The 20,876-nt window shown below is 42.2% G+C and overlaps 1 protein-coding gene and 1 long non-coding RNA gene across 5 annotated transcripts; both read right to left on the reverse strand.

Moving 5' to 3' along the window:
• Nucleotides 1-2,226: 2,226 nt before the first annotated feature.
• LOC146650248 (uncharacterized) lies at nucleotides 2,227-6,471 on the reverse strand. The gene is made up of 3 exons (XR_014908137.1): nucleotides 6,161-6,471; nucleotides 4,605-5,421; nucleotides 2,227-4,512 (listed from the first exon to the last, which is right to left on the reverse strand). It is a non-coding gene; the product is annotated as an uncharacterized LOC146650248 (long non-coding RNA).
• A 4,730-nt stretch (nucleotides 6,472-11,201) lies between these two features.
• acer1 (alkaline ceramidase 1) lies at nucleotides 11,202-20,007 on the reverse strand. 4 transcript variants are annotated; one of them, XM_085387157.1, is made up of 8 exons: nucleotides 19,632-19,995; nucleotides 18,183-18,266; nucleotides 17,926-18,038; nucleotides 17,699-17,813; nucleotides 17,093-17,231; nucleotides 14,603-14,740; nucleotides 14,384-14,521; nucleotides 13,223-13,583 (listed from the first exon to the last, which is right to left on the reverse strand). In XM_085387157.1, exons 3-8 carry the CDS (start codon nucleotides 18,016-18,018, stop codon nucleotides 13,406-13,408), a joined length of 801 nt encoding a protein of 266 aa, XP_085243283.1. In that variant the 5' UTR covers nucleotides 18,019-18,038; nucleotides 18,183-18,266; nucleotides 19,632-19,995; the 3' UTR covers nucleotides 13,223-13,405. The 4 variants fall into 4 exon arrangements, with proteins under 4 accessions (XP_085243284.1, XP_085243283.1, XP_085243282.1 ...); XM_085387158.1 differs by lacking the exon at nucleotides 13,223-13,583 and adding an exon at nucleotides 11,202-11,750 and having other exon boundaries at nucleotides 17,926-18,266; nucleotides 19,632-20,007; XM_085387156.1 differs by lacking the exon at nucleotides 18,183-18,266.
• Between the last annotated feature and the right edge of the window lie 869 nt (nucleotides 20,008-20,876).

Below are 20,876 nucleotides of genomic sequence, written 5' to 3' on the forward strand. Positions count from 1 at the left end.
GCTCATTTAATTCCTTGTTTGTTCTGTATCTGCTGCTTTCCTATGTATCAGTGACAGCTATTTGCTTGCAAACCTAGTACTTGCTTTGGTCCCGAGGCTGCTTTTATTGTTGCTGGCGACTTCAACCACACCAACTTAAAGACAGTCCTCCCCAGATTCCACCAACATGTCTCCTGCCACACCAGAGGAGACAAGACTTTAGACCATGTGTATTCCAACCTGGCTGGAGCCTACAAAGCCACACCCCTCCCCCACATTGGACAATCGGACCATCTCTCCCTGTTCCTCACACCTCGGTATTCACCACTCATCCAACGTGTGAAACCTGCTGTGAGGACAATTAAAGTGTGGCCAGAGGGGACAGATGCAGTGCTCCAGGACAGATTTAAAAACACAGACTGGAATATGTTCACCCACACAGACCTGGACCAGTACGCCTCATCTGTACTGGATTACATCTCCAAAACCACAGACAGTGTCACCACCCAGAAACGGATCACCATGTACCCCAACCAGAAGCCTTGGATGAACCAGGATGTTCGTCTCCTCCTGAAGGCCCGCAACACTGCCTTTAGGTCAGGAGATGCACACGCCTACAGTACAGCCAGGGCTAATCTAAAGAAGGGCATCAAAAAAGCCAAACACCATTACAAAAAGAAGGTAGAAGAACACTTCTCCAACTCCAACCCCCGACGCATGTGGCAAGGACTCCAGACCATCACAGACTACAGGACCACCAAACCCTCCCCCGCATCCTCTGATGTCTCCTTCCTCAACGAGCTCAACAACTTTTATGCTCGTTTTGAGCGAGGGAACCCCACAACCACAACCAAAGCAGACATGACGCCAGACCACCAACCTATGACTCTCTCCCCCACCGATGTAGGAGCGGTGCTGAGCAGGATCAATGTCCACAAGGCTGCAGGCCCTGATGGCATCCCCGGGCGTGTTCTGGGGAGCTTGCAGGAGTGCTCACAGACATATTCAATCTGTCCTTGGCCCACGCTGTGGTACCGGCCTGCTTCAAATCCACCTCCATCGTCCCGATACCCAAAAACTCCAACCCATCTTGCCTCAATGATTCCCGCCCAGTAGCACTCACCCCCATCATCACTAAGTGCTTAGAGCGACTGGTCCTAGCACACTTCAAATCCTGTCTCCCCCCCACCCTGGACCCCCACCAATTCGCATACCGCCGGAACAGGAGCACAGAGGATGCAGTCTCCATCGCAATGCACTCTGTCCTCTCACACCTGGACAACAACAACACCTACGCCAGAATGCTGTTTATAGACTTCAGTTCAGCATTCAATACAATCCACCCCTCACAACTCATCAGGAAACTGACAGACCTGGGCATCAGTTCCCTCATCTGCAAATGGTTACTGGACTTCCTGACCAACCGCCCCCAACATGTCCGGCTGGATAACCGCTGCTCATCTACCATCACAATGAACACCGGTGTACCACAAGGCTGTGTGATGAGCCCTTTCCTCTACTCCCTCTTCACCCACGACTGCAGACCTGCTGATGGTTCCAACACCATCATTAAGTTTGCAGATGACACCACGGTGATTGGCCTCATCAGTGACAACGATGAGGCCGCCTACAGGGAGGAGGTGGATCGTCTGGCTGAGTGGTGCGACAGAAACAACCTGCTGCTTAACACCGAGAAGACCAAGGAGCTCATCGTGGACTACAGGAGGAATGCTGACCCACATCCACCCATCCACATTAAGGGGACGGCTGTGGAGCGTGTGAGCAGCTTCAAGTTCCTGGGAGTCCACATCTCCGAGGATCTCACCTGGATGACCAACTGCTCCAAGCTGGTCAAGAAGGCTCACCAGCGCCTCTTCTTCTTGAGGACTCTGAGGAAGAACCACCTGTCCTCAGACATCCTGGTGAACTTCTATCGCTGCACCATCGAGAGCATCCTGACCAACTGTATAACAGTCTGGTACGGGAACTGCTCTGCCTCGGACCGGAAGGCGTTGCAGAGGGTCGTGAAAACTGCCCAGCGCATCGCCGGAGCACCACTTCCTGCCATAAAAGACATCTACAGGAAGCGGTGTCTGAAAAGGGCTGGGAAAATCATCAAAGACCCCAGTCACCCATCACATGGACTCTTCACCCTCCTGCCCTCTGGGAGGCGCCACAGGAGCCTCCGGACTAAGACCACCAGGTACCGGAACAGCTTCTTCCCCACAGCTGTCAGACTCCTGAACTCTGCCTCCTGACATCTGACCCACGTTAAACTCATGGACTGAACATACACACACCCACAATGGACAACTGTACCCTCAAACACAATAATAACATGGACTGAACCACCACTCACAACCACTAGCACTTTATATAGCCTCTGTAGAAACTATCTACACCCTCACTTATCTTAACTGCACTACTGTATAGCTCTGTGTAAATAATCATTCTGTACATTCGATAATCTTTAATCCTACAACTGTTTACAACTTGCATAGTTCCCATTTCTGTATAGCTGTATATCCCAGATTCTGTAAAGTTATTTATTTCATATTCTGTATAGTTTTTCATATTTATATCCTGTTCATAGCCTGTACATAGCTTGTACTCACTACAGCCTGTACATACTTATAGTTATAGAATATTCACAACATACTTCATACCGTGTACATTATAACATACCATAATAGACCCATTTCTGTAATATACTCACATATCTATATTATTGCTAATATATATTGTAATATATCTATATCACTAAAGCACTTCTGGATGGATGCAAACTGCATTTCGTTGCCCTGTACCTGTGCATGTGCAATGACAATAAAGTTGAATTCTATTCTATTCTATTCTATTCTATTTCTATTATCTTCCTTTTATTCTCTATGTTACTTGTTAAGCACCTTGGCATACCCTTGGTTTTAAGTGTGCTTTATAAATAAAGTTCATTATCATTATTATTATTATAAACCTCTGTCGGGGCCATCAAGCAGTCTGGACTGGGCTTTAATGCAACTTTATCCCCATAAATATCTCAAAGTGAGAGAGCGCATTTCTGTTACAAACAACCTGAAGACAGAAAATATTTGTTTCTGACCGACTACAGTCACTCATATATATCTCATTTCCAACAACACGGTGCCAGTGTGTCTTCAGAACTAGCCCACATTTTGACAGGTCTGAGAGCCAATTGTTACATAGTAACTGCATCTGCCAATCAGTGGTGAATTTCCTGTGGTAGCCCCGCCCAGTGACTCCAATTTGGTCCTTGGATATTTTGTGCTTTTTGGCACTTTTGTGCCACATTTGTTTTTTGAAAATACATGGGACCTGCTCTAGGAACTGGATTAGTGTAAATTCAGTTTTCTGTCCTGTTGATTAGCCCGTGTCGTTTAGCCTCACCAGCTTTGATCAGACTTCTCTCGAATCCTCCTGTTGGGGTTGTGAAAGATTAGCATCTCAGAGTGCATGTAGTCACTCTCTATTATTGTAGGGTTTTTACCGTACACATATTGTTCCAATAGGCGTGACACTAAGTGATATGTGACTTCTGCATTACTCCCTTTGATGAAGTTGCAACACTCGAGCATTTCACAACTAATGACGAGAGCAGAACGCAGGAGCTCGCACAGAGAGAGAAATTCAGTTTTAGAAAATGAAAAGCTGAAGAAACTGTAGACAAAATTCACAAATGACAAACTGATTTGCACTCACTCCTCAGGCGAACCTTCACTGTTCTGTGCAAACACACAAACAGCTTGATGCTGCTACACTGATATTAAAGATGATGTTTTTCTTTGGCTAATATCCAGTGCTAACTTATGTTCCCCGTCTTTCTTTCCTGTTATGCAGCAGAAGTAGTAAGATAAACTCTTCTTATCAATTGAAAACACAAACTTCTCAGATCGATTTGCACATTATCTAGTACGATCCAGAATATGAGAGCTAAGCTCGTTAATATGCACAGCAATAAAAGTAACAGCAAAATGTCTGTGTTTGGTAAAATGATCATTATCTGCTGGTACATAACTGTGGTTTTAGCACTTTGACTATATTTTGATAGAGAGTAGTAGGTGTGTGAAATGTGCTATAACACAACAAAGTGGAAAGCTTCTGCTGTGAGGAAATATCAATACTAAGTAACAGCAAGTAGCAAAATGACATCGTTATTTACAGCTCTGCTGCTAAATGGCTATAAAACTACTCAGAGGTCGTGTATGTGCAGTACATGCATTAATAAAACTGACCATCTAAAGAAATCTGTAACTGCTGGCAGCAGCTCGTGAAAGAAGGGGAAAATAAATTTTCATAAAAACTGTACATTAAACCAACAACTATTAATTTACCTCATTTGAAACTGAATTTTGTCCTGATGTTGTAATGTTATGTATCCCTCCCCGAGCTTCTGCTGGAGGATTCTTCCTGTAAAAAGGGAATTCTTCTTTCCCACTGTTTCCCATCTCTAATTTTGTAAGGGGTTACCTTACATTATTAAATGCCTTGAAGTAACTGTTGTTGTCCACTGTTGATCTGAAAAACAGACGTGATCATGATCAGGACTGTATTTCATGAGGTACTACAGTCCTGATCAAAAGTTTAAGACCACTTAAACGTTCTTCCACCTTTCAGTGTCCCATGCTTGGTGCTCTCGTTGGCGTTCTCTGGTGGCGTTCAAGGAGACGAGGCCTTTAAAGACGTTTTTTTGTTTTTGAAGCCCTTCAGTCTCAGGTGCCGTCTGATTGTTATGGGGCTGCAGTCGGCGCCAGTAACGGCCTTAATTTGGGTCGAGGATCGTCCAGTGTCTTGACGGACAGCCAGTTGGATCCTCCAGCTCAGTGCTGGTGACTTTTTTTGGGTCTTCCACTTGAGTTTTTGTTTCATAACCCTCAGGATCATTTAAGAAATGAAAGTCTTACTGCATCCCACCTCAGCAGCGATGGCGTGCTGTGAGAGACCCTGCTTATGCAGTTCAACAACCCGACCACGTTTAAAAAGGGAACGTTTTTTTTTCCTTAGCCATCAGAGCATCATGACAGTGTGACTGCCTGACAGAAAAGGACAATGAATCCCCATTTTTGCACAGATTTTGCCTTTTAAAGGCAAGTGGTCCTAAACGTTTGATCAGCTGTAAAACAGCCTGTTTCAGTTTAACAGTTGTTTTCAATAAATTGCTCAAAAAAATGTTTTGCCTCACTCCCATTTCTTCTTGTTGCATGTTGAAGCTCTACTTGGAACGTTGCAACCATGCAAAATAGGTTTTTTTGGTCATTTTTCAAGTGGCCTTAAAGTAACAGATCTATTTCCTTGTGTATAAAATGTGTATTATAAAATGTTTACTTTGGCCTAGAAATGTGTGGATGTAAAAGTATGATAACTAGGCTGTCTATTACCTTCCCTTGAACTGCGGTAGCAGTCTTTGGCCCCCGTAGATGAAGTCCTCTGATACACACACACACACACACACACACACACACACACACACACACACACATATATATATATGCAAAAAATACACTGCAAACTTAAACCAACACCATCCTCCCTATTCTAAATTTTAAAGAGAGCTTAGCAGAAATATTAAACAACCTAACTAATAGGGTTGCCAACTTCCAGCAAAAAAAATAGGGACACCCCCCCCCTGCCTCGTGATGCTTAATCGACGTAGTCAACTTTAATTTAATGCACATGCAAAAAATGAATAAATAAATAAAAAATGCACAGAAATCATTTATTTTTCCACAATAATTAAATAGATTCAACATCTTTCTTCAACAGAACTGCAGACTGCACAGATGGTTGCCAAAGGAAAAAGTACTATAGCTTACTAGGGTATATATTAAGCTTAATAGTTACTATATACAGTAATGGACTTCTATACATTTTACATCAGATTCAAACTTTGGGTGTAAGATTCAGAGAAATATTTATTAAAAGTTAGACATTTTAAATGAGAATAAGAAACGAAAGTTTGTCTTTGTACCAACCTTTTTCCTGTTAGTGCCCTACCTGCCCCCCAGCTCAAGTTAGCGCCTTACATATATATACATATACATATTAAAAACCTTTCCTTCCCTTTCTAACCGGAACTTCTTCCACCGAGAAACACTAAAATATACACAGTCAGTGTCACAGCTCCCTGTCGAACATTGAGCAGCAGCCACTGAGGTTTACCTGTTACCTGTTTCTTCGTGTTTCTTCGTGGAGCATCTGCCCAGCCTCCGTTTTTCGCTCCCCTTCGTGTACATGACACGACAAAATTATAATAAAAACCACTGATATCTGTTATTTATGAATAGATGAAATAGAAATAAAAAACAAAACAAAAACGATGTTGAAATCAAGAGAGAGCGCTCCATTATTTTCTTCTTCGTCGTCGTCATCAGTGTGGTTATGGTATATTAGCGCCACCAACCGGAGCTCAAGTTAGCCCCTTCTTCTTCTTCTTCTTCTTGGTGTTTATTGGCGGTTGACAAACAACGACTTCGTGCATTACCGCCACCAACTGGTATGGAGAGCAGACCAGACTGTCACTTAAGGATTAGATCCTATCATGCTAGTTAAATATTGCTCGATAGCTTTTAGTACTTCAGTTATTTCTAAGCAAATCCAATTAAATCTAGTTTGAGTTTGATTGTATTTAGGTTTTGAATCAGTTGTCTTCTCTTTCTTCCTCACACTCCTGTCAGTGTAATATAACATGAGCTACTGTCTCAGCACAGCGCTCGCATATTCCGGTGCAATGTTTCCCTAAAATGAAAAGTGTTCCGTTTATCCCAGCGTGCCCAAATCTGAGACGTGAAATGATTGTTTCTCATTTCTCCAGTTTTCCTTTGGATTTTATAAAACCACCGTCCTTTCCTTTCTTTCTCCCATTATTTTTGCAATCTCTCCTTTATTTTCTGTTCTAATTGATTTTTTTATTTCTGTTTTACTACAGCTGATAATTAATTGCACTAATCTTTTTCCAGTGGCTCTTTTTTGCAGCCTTATCTGCCATTTCATTTCCCTTAACACTATAATATGCTGGTGGCCATACAAAAGTTAATCATTAGTCCCGTTATGTTTACTCTGCATGGTGTTTGTTGAGTTTCTATTAAGATTTCTGGTCGACTTTCTGCATGGTTGCATTGTAAACTTACTAACGATGAACTGGAATCTGAACAAATTACTGATCTTAATGGTCTCGTGTCTTCAACCCACTGGACAGTTAATAATATTGCAACCATTTTCCTGTGTATACTTAAAGTCCATCATTGATCCTTTTGCCTTCTTTATATTAAAGTCTGGTATAATAAAAGCCTCTACAACATCTGTATACGTTTGTACAGGATTCTAATGGTGACTAATATATTTCTGTGCCATATGTTAGTTTAAAATAAACTCCTTATCCTCATTTCTATCTACTGTAGCCAAGTTATTTTTTTCCAGGTTTGACTGATTAATAAACATCACACGTCCCTGGATTATATTTTTCCCAAATTTAATCAGTGATTACTTCATATTATTATTATTGTTGTTTCTCAGGATACCAACTTCTGTGCTGCTGTATTAAGGTTTTGTTTGGGTTTTTATTTTCATATTTCATTTCCTTTGATCCGTGCATGTTCTCTGTCCTATTGTCTGTGTGGTTGTGCTTCAGACTGGTTAATTATCCACTGCTGACAATATGATAACACCTAAAAACACTTTGTTAGGTACATGTATTCAGTGCATGTACATTTCATGACATGGATAGTAGTGTTGAGTATTCTGAAATAGTCTGAATATTCATAATATACTGAAGTACTGGAATTTTCCTGCACAACCATTTCTGAGCTTTACAGAGAACGGGCAAAAAACAGAAAATCTTTGGCGAATGGCAGATCTTTGGCATCAAACTAACAGGGCGGAAGGAAACAGTAAGTCAGCTAAGCACAGGAAACTGAGAATAAAAAAAAACATCGCCTGGTTTGATTAGTCTTGACGTCTGCTGTGACAGTCAGACAGCAGGGTCAGAATTTGGTGTAAATTCACAAAAGAATGAATCCATCCTGTCTTGTATCATCAGGTAAGGTTGCTGTTGGTGGTGTAATGGTGCAGGAGTACTGCTGCTGAGCACGTCCGTCCCTTTACGACCACAGTGTACACATCCTCTGACGGCTACTTCCAGCAGGATAATCTCACGATGTCGCAAAGCTCAAATCAAATCAGGACAAAACTGATCTTAATCCAGTCAAGCACCTTTGGGATGTGGTGGGGTGGAAGTGTTGCATTATGGATGTGGAGTAGGGCTGCCACAAACGATTATTTTGATAGTCGACTAGTCACAGATTATTTTTGCGATTAGTCGACTAATCAGATCATCATCCATTGGACGTAAAAGTACAGCTTATTGCACCGGCAGCATCTGCTCTTATATAACTATCATTAGCTTACAGCTTGAAGTGTTTAAGGTCTGTACTAACTAAAAATAAAGACAAGATGATAGTTTAACCCTTCTGAGGCCCTGGGACCATTTTTGTACATTTTAGTTTTTCAGTTACAAGCCATTTGCACTGTGTTGAATGGAATATAGCCAAATTCTCTAAAAAAAAAGTTTGGTATAATTTCATTTCAAAATTCAAGTCTGACTTCCTTAAATTGTAATGAAATTTGCAGATTGTTTCGGTGAAGTTTAATAAACTGCTTGCTATCTAAAATATAACAGGACACCGGAGTAAATTCTTGAGCATCTCACACTTCTGATGATCAGCTGTCTGCTTGACGTTTATTCAGCTGTGTAAAAACTATAACTTTAATCTCAGCCAAACCGATTTACTCAGGAACAAATAAAATACTGAAAAAAGCCAAACAATAACATTTTTAAGTTATCTAAGTGACTCATATATCATGTTTAACCTGAGTAGCGAAAGACGGCGGTGGGTTTGAAAACGATTTGCCGGGAGTCCGGTGTTCTCACCGCTCTAGTGACCTTGCCCCCGGCTAACTATCGAGCTAGTGGGTAACAGACGTCTCCGAAAACGTCGGAGCGCTTTTGAAAATATGCGGTGTCTTGATAAACTGAGCAGATATTTGAGGTTTACACAGCTACATTCTCGCCTGAAAATATGTTAAACGTTTATTTTGTGACTCAGAAAGAATAATAAGAGTAATATTAAAACTAACTAGCTGCCGCCATTGTTGGAAACTGAGCTGGGCTCAGTGTTGCCAACTCCTCAGTAAGGAAAATCGCTATTGGCTGTCCTAGAAGTCGCTAAAGACGTCATCGCCTAATTTGCATAATTGGTCATCCTAATCTAACCTATGTTGTTGGAGAGAGAAATAACATCGTGGAAGAGACATAAAGTGAGTAAAAAACGTCCTAAATGCATTTAGAGTTTATTTAGAACTACAAATTAAATTTCTTTTAGCAATTATTGTTTTTTTTTTTAATGTCACAATTCCAACCCTGCTCCTTTACCCGGGCTTGGACCGGCAAAAATGACCCGAAATAGGCACTCTGGTGGAGTTCCTTTGTGTGTGTGTTTATAAGTAGTTTTAAACCTTGTGATCCACAAAACAGCATAAGAGTAAAAGAGTAAAAGAAGAACTGACTGCGTTACAGCACCCGCTGCTTGTTGAGAGTAGCGCTTTCACGTCTTTTTTTAAGGGGTCTGAAAACTCGCTAAATATAGCGACAAAGTCGCTAAGTTGGCAACACTGGCTGGGCTGCGCTATGAATTCTGGGACACAGCTACTTCTTCTTCGGGGTTTAACGGCAGCTGGCATCCTTGTACATGCAGTGCTGCCATCTTCTGTTTCAGTCCGTTATTACACTCTTAAATCCTGCTACTTATTCCTGCGTCTTTTGGGATCTTACAAAGCTTCAAACGACGCGTCGACTATTAAATTAGTCATCGACGATTTTGATAGTCGACGTAACAATGTGATGCCATCATGTCAACATGGACCAAAATGAATAATGTTTCCAGCATGGTGTTAAATCTGTACCATGAAGAATTCAGGAGCCTGCCTGGTACCAGTGAGGTGTACCCAGAAAGAGGCCAGTGAGTGTATTCCCAAAGTGAAATGCTGAAAATTATCCAACATATTGCAGATTTTGTTTCCGCCTTCCGCCCAGTTCTTCTGTGCTCTTCTTTCTACTCCCATTCACTTCCAATCTGACATCACAAACACTCAACACTATATGAAACTTATAAAATTATATTGGAAAACCATGATACTTCAATACATCCCTCTATTTTTTTTTAAATCGCCTGGGAACCCTCTTCCAGTTTCTAGTGCAAGAGGTGTGGTGCACCAGTCCAACACAAGGTAACACAGAGAGACAGACAGACAAGCAGCGGTTTGGGCTGATGGAGGAAGGCATGAGCTACTTTTGATTCTCAGTTCTTTTGTATAAAGTGATCGCTTTTTGTAAGGAACATTATCTTTGTTGTAAATGACGACTCCTGGAGGTTATTTGCAAAAACACGAAACAGAAAAGCTCAATAACACACTTCTTCAGCGTTTATGTCACTGAGACCCACAAACTCACAATCTCTTCAACATCGTCAGAACCATCAAATAAATGTAGTGTTTTTAAAATACACTCATGGCTCCCAAGGACCCAGTGAGGAAACAGACTTCTGGCTTCCTGTTCAGAAGGTCACACTCGCTCTCCTGATTTCTTTTTTTCCGTCTCATCTTTGGCTCGTATCTCACTTCCTGCATACATTCTTTCTCTCGTTTAATCAGCCACTCTGGCACGTGACCCCTTAGTGTAGAAGTACTAATATCATGTGATGTGGTAATAATAAACATGGGAACATTGGAGCCCTGCATTTATAACACTTTTAACATACTAATCAAAAATCCTGACAGTTTGCATTTCAGTCGACAAATGCATGTTACCCCTGGCTCAACAGGTCACATTACTTTGCCTCAGATGTCCATGTCATGTTTCATCTGACAAAGAAAACTGTTTTTTCTTCTTCTTTCATACAGATGGGAATGAAGGCTCACCACAGTCAAGTCTCTGCGGTGCTCGGACTTTGAAGTGAGATTACCGGGGCCTCGGCCAGACAGAAGGTCACCACTCTCTCACCAAGCTGGTGCCTCCTCTTCGTCTCCCTCCACTCAAACTGATCCAGCCTGCCTCTCAATTAAATCTGAGGAAGAAAATCCCATCTGGCTGTCAGACACAGACTCTCAGATACCAACCAGAAATGTCGCAGGAGACTCAAAGACAACCAGAAACAATGAGCCACAGATTTCACTCAGGTAACATAGATCTTTATTTAAATTACAGATGAATTTATATCAAATCTGCACAAATATATTTCCAGAAAACATAAACTATCTCTCTGAATAAATGATCTAACCCAGCTGATCTTAACCTTTCTTTGGATTTTGTTTGGACATTAGCCGTGGGACGTTTCAGTAAAGGTAAATTATTGCTCCCGTTTTTTCAATCTGAGAAATTTTCATTAACAAAGCTGAACCAAAAGAAAAAAAGAAAAGATTCAAATATTACAAAACAAACAAAAAAAGAAAGAAAAAGAAAATCCCATATCATGGTGAAGTCGAAAAGTCCATACTGATTAGTGATTAGCCTCATCTCTTAAATCCTGGTGACCCTCGACTTGTGCACAAACATTTCTGTAAGTGAACGGAGAGTTTTCAGTCAGGAAAAAAAAAGCTACACGAGAATTTATTTTGTCGTGAAGGAAATTAATGCTTCTCTGATACTTGGCTGCAAGCCGTCACCTGCTGTCATCTCTTCATCCACACGAGGTCAGTGTTGCACACTAAAATGAAAACGATGCCTGTATTTGTTTACATAAATGATCTATGGTTGCTATTCTCAACCTAAGGAAAAAACAAAAGAGCAAAGAGGCGTGTAACAGGCTGCTCTGAGCCTGGCTTGTGTTATGAACTGTAGAGTCATATTTCAGCAGCATTTCCCCAGTGAAACGGCTCAGAGAGATAACTTAAGTTTATGAACTGAAACATTTTAGTGACTGAAAATGGGACAAAACTGAGCGCAGGTTACGAGCCACGAGGACGGGGCGCACCGGTGTCACACACTGAGGTATTTTTTAATGTAAACACGTTTCTCTGTAGCACTTAAAGCCAAGATTTGTTTTTTTGCCCTCTTGGTAAAGCAATAATTTTATCATAACAAAACATACAGTCACAGTGCATCTGTATCCTGATAAACAAAGTAAGAGCATTTACATGAGTCCAACATTAAAGATCACTGCACACGGATTTATAAAGCTCATTGTCTTAAAAGGTGAAACATGTTTCAGTAAAACCGCACTTTTATCAAGTGCACATCCACAAAAGTTCAGCCATAATAATAATAATAATAATAATAATAATAATGGATACTTTATTGATCCCCATGGGGAAATTACTTGTTTTTCTCTGCATTTGACCCATTCACTCAGTGAAGCAGTGGGCAGCCCACTAAGCAGGCGCCCGGGGAGCAGTGTGTAGGGACGGTACCTTGCTCAGGGGTACCTCAGGGTAGCCGTTAAGTGGATTCGAACCGCCGACCTTCCGATCATGGGGCGACCACTTTACCTACTGAGCTGTCCCTGCCCCTGACCCTCTGCAGTCACAGGGCTCTGTTTCCAGCACTAATTTACAATTATAGCTTTTACTGTTCAAGCAAGTGTTTAAATAAAACAATCATGCGTTGAAAAGATAAATAAAGGTCAAAGTTTCCAGTTAAAGTAGTGCCCTTTCTGTGTTAGAAATATGAATTTAAAGGCTAAAAAGTAATCTGTGACCATGTAATTGATACACTAATTACTGTATTTCAGGCGATTGCATAGCTAACAATGAAAATAACTATAAACTCATACTTTACATAAGTGTAAGTAACATATTTAACCTTGATTAAATATATAAATTGACACTGCTTTACACTTTATTGGTTTTAAATCGTTGCACTGACGCATTTACACTGTGCTTTATACAGCGCCCTCCAGAGGTGTTGTATATTACAACAAGTCTTGTTTCATTTTCATGTTTTAAATAAATTAAACTAATTTAAAAAGCTTAAAGTAGCAAAAGCAAAACACACGTGCCATCTTTTCTTGTTATACTGTCTTGCAGTGCAGGAAGCTTTGGAAACCCCCCTCCTCTTACCCCGTCTGACTCTGGATTTGAGGGATTTCTAACCTCGATGATTTCGTTTGCACGCTGTACACATTCAGTTATCCTGCCATGGTTTAAAATAATACACTTTCAGGATCGGACGGGGTTTATTTGTCGTCCAGCGTTAACCCGAGTGTTAAAATATGTGTCAGTCAGGTTTGGGGGGTTGACAACGTTGGTGGTGATGTGCTTTTGGTAAGAAGGCGAAAAGCAGGTATTGATCTTTTTCACGATTGCAGAAGTTGAGTAAACTAACAGAAATGTTCTTTCAGAGTTAAATTAGATTTTCACGTCGTCAGCACCGTTTCTCAGTCTTGGAGTTGCCTTTCAGGACGATGTGAGGTAATCCAACAGCCCATCTATCACAGGGCCAGTACTGCAGTCCAGGCAGCGAGTACGGTATCTCGTAGTTGGCATCCAGGTAGGCTATCAGCGTGCTGCCGTAGGCTACAGCTATCACAATCAGAATGTGCCTGAAGGACGGATAAATCGAAGGTCAACACAAAGACACGAACCATTTTTGTCCTAAAAATGGGGCCTGTTTATGATGCGTTCACGGTGGATAAACGATCCCAAGACTGGAGGTCGGGGTTCACGGTACCAAAGTTTGCAAACGCTGATCTAATGTTACAGTAAACTCATCTTTTCATTTTCATTCAGGAATTCATCTGAATGTTGATTCTGTTCATCAGGACGTTTTCAGTGGGAGAAACGTTTCGTCATACAGGGGACGTCTTCAGTCTCAGCTGACTGCAGGTTTCAACCTTATAAACAGGACATTTGCACAATGACTGAAACCAGCAGCACTGAAGGAACGATGGGCTGTGAGGTCAGTTCCTTGATCACTCTTTCAAGGAGGAGGATGTAACATCCTGGACAGGGAGGAACGCTGGTTTGAGCGTGGAGTCAAGGAGGCCATTAATGTGAAAAGGGAAAGACCATCTCTGAATGGAGGAGGGGCCTAAGGGTGCATCTCTTGATTGATGATCGAGGAACTGAGCTCACAGCCCATCGTTCCTTCAGTGGGCTGGTTTCAGTCATTGTGCAAATGTCCTGTTTAAAAGGTTGGAAACCTGCAGTCAGCTGAGACTGAAGACGTCCCCTGTATGACGAAACGTTTCTCCCACTGACAACAGAATCAACTTTTTGGGATTTACTGACCTGGATGATTGAGCATGCATCAAGACAGTAATTCATCTTGTTGATATGAAACAAACATGCAGACAAGTGAAGATAAAGAAATAAAAGAAATGAACGGGAAGCCAGGACTTACCAAAAACCATGCAGGTAGCAGAAGTTGATCCTCTGCCAGAAGCTGCAGCCAAAGCGGTCACCGAGCCAGCAGGAGATGGCGAGCACCCACAGAGCGATCGACAGCTTGGCGAGTCGCAGAGCCTTCTGGTCAGTGCAGCTGAGAATGACGGAAAATGGATGATCGCAGGAAATCAAACGGCAAAGTGCACAATCAGGTTTTCACGTGTCTTTTTCTTACCATTTCATCTCCGTAATCAGAGTGTAAAGCAGATGGAGGCCGAAGCAGTTTAACGCGTAGGCGTTGGCCGTAGGCTTGACGAATGACGACACCGAGCTGATGACCGTGATCACCAGGACGAGCTTTGAAAACGTGGATCTGCGTTGGAGCGCACAGAGACGGAAATAAACACGCACCTGAAGCAGACTTGAAACAGACGTTTAGTTTTATTTTGGCATCGTACTCCAGCCCGTACGGACTCACGGGTTTGATTTCACCACATGCTTTGTGTAAAGCATTCTGTGAGGCTGGTTTGGATGGGTGCAAAGTGAATAAACATGATTGTTACAGCAGTCTAGCAAACCATGAAAGAAAACCTGAAAAACAGGTTGTCCTCCCTATACTCACACTTCTAATAAATAAACTCGTCATTGAGCATTCTTCGTGTGCAATAACTGGGAGGCCTTTTTATCTAAAGTTGTGATTACCTGATAAACGCAGGTCCAAAAGTAATTTTGTGTTGTATGTGGATTCCTGCTACACTCGACAGCTAATTCCCAACTCTGCCTTTTAACAGAATTTGTCTTTGTATACATTCATAAAAGACAGAATTTGCAGAAAAAGTCCTGAATAAAAACTGTTTCTTTAGGATCAGGAGCAGCGATGTGCACTCATTCACCTGAGCTCTGTGACTTACAGTCAGGGCTGCACGTTTGTGGACAAGGATGCAGCTTTTAAATGCAGATTTTAAATAAAACATTCAAACGTGGACTTTCAGGTTTAGTTGGACAGTTTGAACCAAAGTCCTGCCATTTTTATACGCGGCCGCTGTCGTCAGAGGCTCGTGAGTAACTGGACAAGTAGCTGACAAGCAGGTGAACCAGGTGAGGCTGGTTTCTCGGCTACGTCGTGACAAATTCAGCAGATATAAGAACTGGAGTCGAGTCTCAGTGTTGAATTATCATTTGGGAGCTTTTAACAGGAATTCTTTCTTAATGTGACGGTCAAAGATATGTTGATGCAAGTGAAGAAACTTTACGAGTGGCCAAATCAACAATCCGGCCAGTTCAGCAATGCCTGAAAAGGCCTGAAAGACCACTGAAGGTAAAGGTCTAATATCAAGACATGCCTTCATGAATGGAAATACAGTAAGTTTGCAACAAGGCGTCCAGCACGGCTACATTCAAGAACAAAAAGGCTACATTACAGGAAAACATCTAAGCGCTTGCACAGCTGTCACTGGCGTTTATTGATCACGTGATTGCCGATAGAAGTAGCAGAACGAACTGTGAAGCGTGCAGGGCTGTACTCTCTGCTCACACAGTGTTTGTAGTGCAAATGGATCATGACTATTCTTCAACAGCCAAGCCAGTCACCATGTCAACACAACAGAGCAGCGACTGAAGGTGGCTGCAGTGAAAGCCTGGAAGAGCATCTCAAGGGAGAAAGCACAATATTTGGTGACATCTATGAGTTCTAGACTTCATTTCCATCCATCCATCCATCCATTCGCTTCCGCTTGTCCTTTTCAGGGTCGCGGGGGGCGCTGGAGCCTATCCCAGCTGTCATAGGGCGAGAGGCGGGGTACACCCTGGACAGGTCGCCAGTCTGTCGCAGGGCTAACACACAGGGACAGACAACCATTCGCACTCACATTCACTCGCACATTCACACCTAGTGACAATTTGGATTAATCAATTAACCTATCCCCACAAGCTGCATGTCTTTGGACGGTGGGAGGAAGCCGGAGTACCCGGAGAGAACCCACGCAAACACGGGGAGAACATGCAAACTCCACACAGAAAGACCCCGGCCTGATGGTGGAATTGAACTCAGGACCTTCTTGCTGTGCGGCAACAGTGCTAACCACCGTGCCACCGTGCTGCCCATTCATTTCCATCCAAATATTAAAAACAATCCTTATATTATAAATGACATTAGTTGGTCCAGTGACTCTTGAGCCTTTGAAAATGGGGTTATGTGGATAATTACACAGTCATACTGTTTGATTCAAAAACACAGAAGCAAAATGATAAAAACGTCACGATTAGACTTCCCTGCAATCACAGCGGCCTCGGCTGTTCGGGAGGAGCAACCCACTGGATCAAACACTGGAAAATCACTGTGAGGTTATTGATGCCAGGGGGATTGTTTCACACATCAAATGTTCATTCGCCTGTCGCACCTTGCAGTTTAAATATTTACACAGGTTGGGTGGAGCTCTGTTTTTACAGCCCCGTGTCCATCAAGGTGAAGACTGAACCACCACATTTGGGACAATGACGAACCTTTGAGCTGTTAAACTGGCTCCTCGTCCGGCCGGGATAAGGTTTCACAGTGGCATGTGTTGGAAACGCTCTGTTATTGTTTTGCATCATCCTGAAAGACCACTGATCTCCTTAGAAACACGCAGAGGCACGAATAAACGCCGGACACAAAGACCTTGGACTAAGTTGTCGAAACACAGATCAGTCATCTGTCGCTGGGTTAATGGTTACAAGGTCGACATACCTGTCTTTTATAAAAGAAGGGAAGAGTCTGCGAGGGAACCAGACGGCATAACCGACCGCCAACACCCACAAGATCGAGAGCTCGTCCAACATCTGACCGACGAAACTAAGAGTCATGTGAAAGTACGCCGAGAACAGCCCTGCAAAGAAGAGAGAACGAGAGAATGATGTCGAATTATTCATGCTTTTAGGATTTTATAGGCGAAGACAAGTATAAAACGGGTAAAGTGAGATGTGTTACTGCACGTTCACAGATGGTTAAGAGCAGTGCAGGGGAGACATGCAGAGCTCCAGTTTGCAGCTGACTTCTCTTCTCGTGCTTTAGTTATTACATTTAAACTTGCATACTGGTTAAACTGGTTCGGCTACTGTTGCAACTAATAAGTATTTCTTTTAGTGTCATAAGCTTTAAGAAAACCTAGTCAGTTCAGAGAAGCTTCAAACATCTGCTACAGATCTTCCTACTTGATAACACATTTCTTGTGATATCTATTTCATCTATACTGAGTCAGCCTGTTTCACAAACACAAAACATTTCGTGGATTTATTTTGCAGACATACGGCTGAAGTTGGTTTAAATAAAGAAAGAAAGAAAGGAAGGACTGACCTACAAAAATCATCATGACCCAAACCAGGTGGATCGCCAAGCTCCTCTCTTTGGCATACGGGTGCAGAAGGTAGAGCATGATGGGAGAGATAATGAAGAAAATGAAGCTGCTCATCTGCAGGGAAAACATTAAATCGATCACCAGTCCAAAGTGTGGCTTTGAGTTGCAGTTGTTGGGCTGGTAGCGCCACTGCAAGTGTCTCCTGAATAAAAAGCTTTCAGTTTACCGTGTTGAAGGACTCGACCACATGCTCAGAGTGTCTGTAGTTGTCTTCGCACCAGTCGATTTCTGAACTCTCATAGGAGAAAACTCCCGGCATCCCCTCGCCGGAGTGAACACCTGAGAGACGCAGGGACAACAGTGGCCGCTGACTCTGGTGTAACAAGCACACCTGCATTTTTCAGTAGTCAAATTAAGGTGTTTGTATATGTGGTTTATGGAAATCATTATCCCCTCCACCCAGCAGTCAAATGCCAATCGCACCCTTTTACAATTTCACTTAAATGTCAGTCCCTGCTGGCGCCTACATCTCCCACGATGCAACCGGACAGCATGTTCAGCAACGTCCTACAAACAGCCCAGAAAATGTGACCGATTCAGACGACAGCGTACGTTGCTCCACTTTTATTATATTTTTATGACATGATAAAAATGGCGCCGTATACACAAACAGACTTTTTGCTCCATGGTTAATGTTTTGTAAGCATTAGTGCACCACACCAACACGATCCAGTTAAATCAGAGGTCATTAAAACTCGGACTTTTGTCATTTTGAATATCAAATTCCTCTTTGGTACTACAGTAAGTTCATTTCCATAGTTGTATCCCTTTTAATTGCTGGTTCACTTTAGCGTAGGATGAGGACACTTCACACTTCCACGGCTGTTTTAACCTGCGCTGCACGACATCTGTGCTATTAAAACACAACCTGCCATCTTTCCTAGAAGGCTGTCAGATGTGGCGCAGTGTGTGAATGGTGCCTGGTTCACAGTATTTGTTGGACTTGATTTATTGCATCATTATTATATGGCTTTTATTTACACTTACAGTGTAAATAGGGAGGGGGGTTCACATTCACAATATACACACTGGACTTGAGCTGGAATTGCTTTTAAACCTCAGTATGGCCTCGAAACTGGGACTAAAATTTTCCCAATGACTTTTATATCCACAGAGGCCAAGGCCGCTCATTTCAGTCTCTACTGAATCTGGATATTTGCTACAGCAAATTATTACCTGGAGCTTTCAAAAGTACTCAGTTTATTATGCAGCCTAAACAGGAAGTCGTCATCAGAACGCCACCCTTCATGTTGATATCTGAATTACAGATTTTTAACAGTGTCAATAAACTTATTTCAGAGTTTGCACTGAAATACAGAGTTTATAGGTGTACCTAATAAAGTGGTTACCGATGGGAAAAGAAGTACTCCGCCTTTAAGTACAAGTTGTAATACTATTGAAATATTACAAGTCTCATCATATATGTACTTGTTTTCCAGAACAATCGATGTCAGAATACTAACATATTACTGCATAACACTCTGTTATGTACTACAGTGTAATTCAGGCGACTGAACACTGAAAGAAAAATATTATCTATAGAAACAACTCCCAGTTTATCTGTTGATTAGAACTCGTATGAATAACCTAGACTAGGAAAATAGGCAGTTGAGTTCAAAGGTCATTAAGTAAAGGTGATGAAGTAAAAGCATAAAGTACAAGTACTTCGAGAAAGTAGTTGAGCACAATATATTAAGTAACAGTAAATCACTATTTATTACCATCCTGAGGAATAAACATCGGAGTTTTCCTGACAGGGAAAAACCTTTTTGTCCGAAATATGAATATTTGGACAAAAAAAAAGTGTCCCAATAATTAAAAAGTTTATTTTTTTTCTCATCACAGGGTGTTCAATGGGAAACCGGCTCTTACCTGCCATGCTGTCGTCCTGCAGCCCGGCACTGCTGCTCTGCTCCAGGTGCTGCAACAGGTGGATTTAACGAGGCGGGGTTTTGAAACGCTCGCGATCCCGAAGCACGAGCCCAGTAACGTCACTGACGGTCACGCGAAAAGGTTTCAAATCTCTGGGACAATATGTCATCACAGAGAAAATGTCTGGAATGAGCTCGTTTGTTTTTCTTTCTTCATTGACAGTTTACCAGGCCCCGGGGAAAGAGCAGGAACCGGTTACTCAGCAGTAACGGGTAACGTAGAAACGGGGCAAAAAAACCTTTAACGGGCTGTAAACACACGACAGGCGACTGGAGGGTTCAGAGGAAACCTGAAAAGAAACACGCAAAACCGTAACAGGTGTTCCAGGTAGCTGCTGCACCTGTCTGAGGAATCTCAGGTTTTTCCTAAAGGAGGTTCAACCAAATCTGCCGCATTTCAAAATAAAAGCATAATCCTGCAGCGGAGGAGCAGGTGTGGTGGGAACACGCCGAGTCTTGAAGGTGAAACTCCAAATAGTTGCATTCATATGGTTTAACTCAAAACAAAGAAAGCATTAACTGCGCACACTGGCTTAATAACGTTTCCTGCGATAGAAATTGTTTGGAAAAAAGTACTCGTGTATTTAATTACAAATAGTTACCGGAGAGTCACCTAATATTACCGAAAGTACTCGTCGGTCTCCCATTTCAGGCTACACGTTGTCTTCTTATGTTACGGTTTTTCAGTGCATGCATTTTTACTCTTTTGGGCAGTACTGTGACACTGTGCTGCTGCAGTTTGAGTCTCAAACAAATCCGCGATGAAATCAATGGGCTCCAGTGTGATCTCGTTTTTTATCACATGTAGAAGTGTTTATGATCTGTAAAGTTAAAAAAAACAAACCGCTACGACGAAATCTGAGACAGATGAGCTGGTAATCTCTCTCACAATTTAGAGAAAAATAGGCGCAGCACCAATCAGGAGGCTTTGGCCAATCCAATTACTGCAGGCTGCGCAGCTTTAAACGAAGCTGCTGAGACGCAGGTTAAAGATCTGTGCTGTGGCCTGTTTGCAGCAGCCGACTGGCTGATTATTATTTTGGTTAGATCTTTGCACAATCTGTGCATCTATCAGTGCCTCCATGTTTTTAAGAATTAAAGCTGGCAAAAAAAGGTCCAACTAATACCAGCAACGTGTACCTCAGTGAGCAGATATCATAATACTACTTGTAGGAACAGGAAATCT

This window comes from Rhamphochromis longiceps, linkage group LG17, assembly GCF_057381845.1.
Source record: "Rhamphochromis longiceps isolate RC_006_pf linkage group LG17, R_longiceps_female_GT1.1, whole genome shotgun sequence".
Classification (NCBI taxonomy): domain Eukaryota; kingdom Metazoa; phylum Chordata; class Actinopteri; order Cichliformes; family Cichlidae; genus Rhamphochromis; species Rhamphochromis longiceps.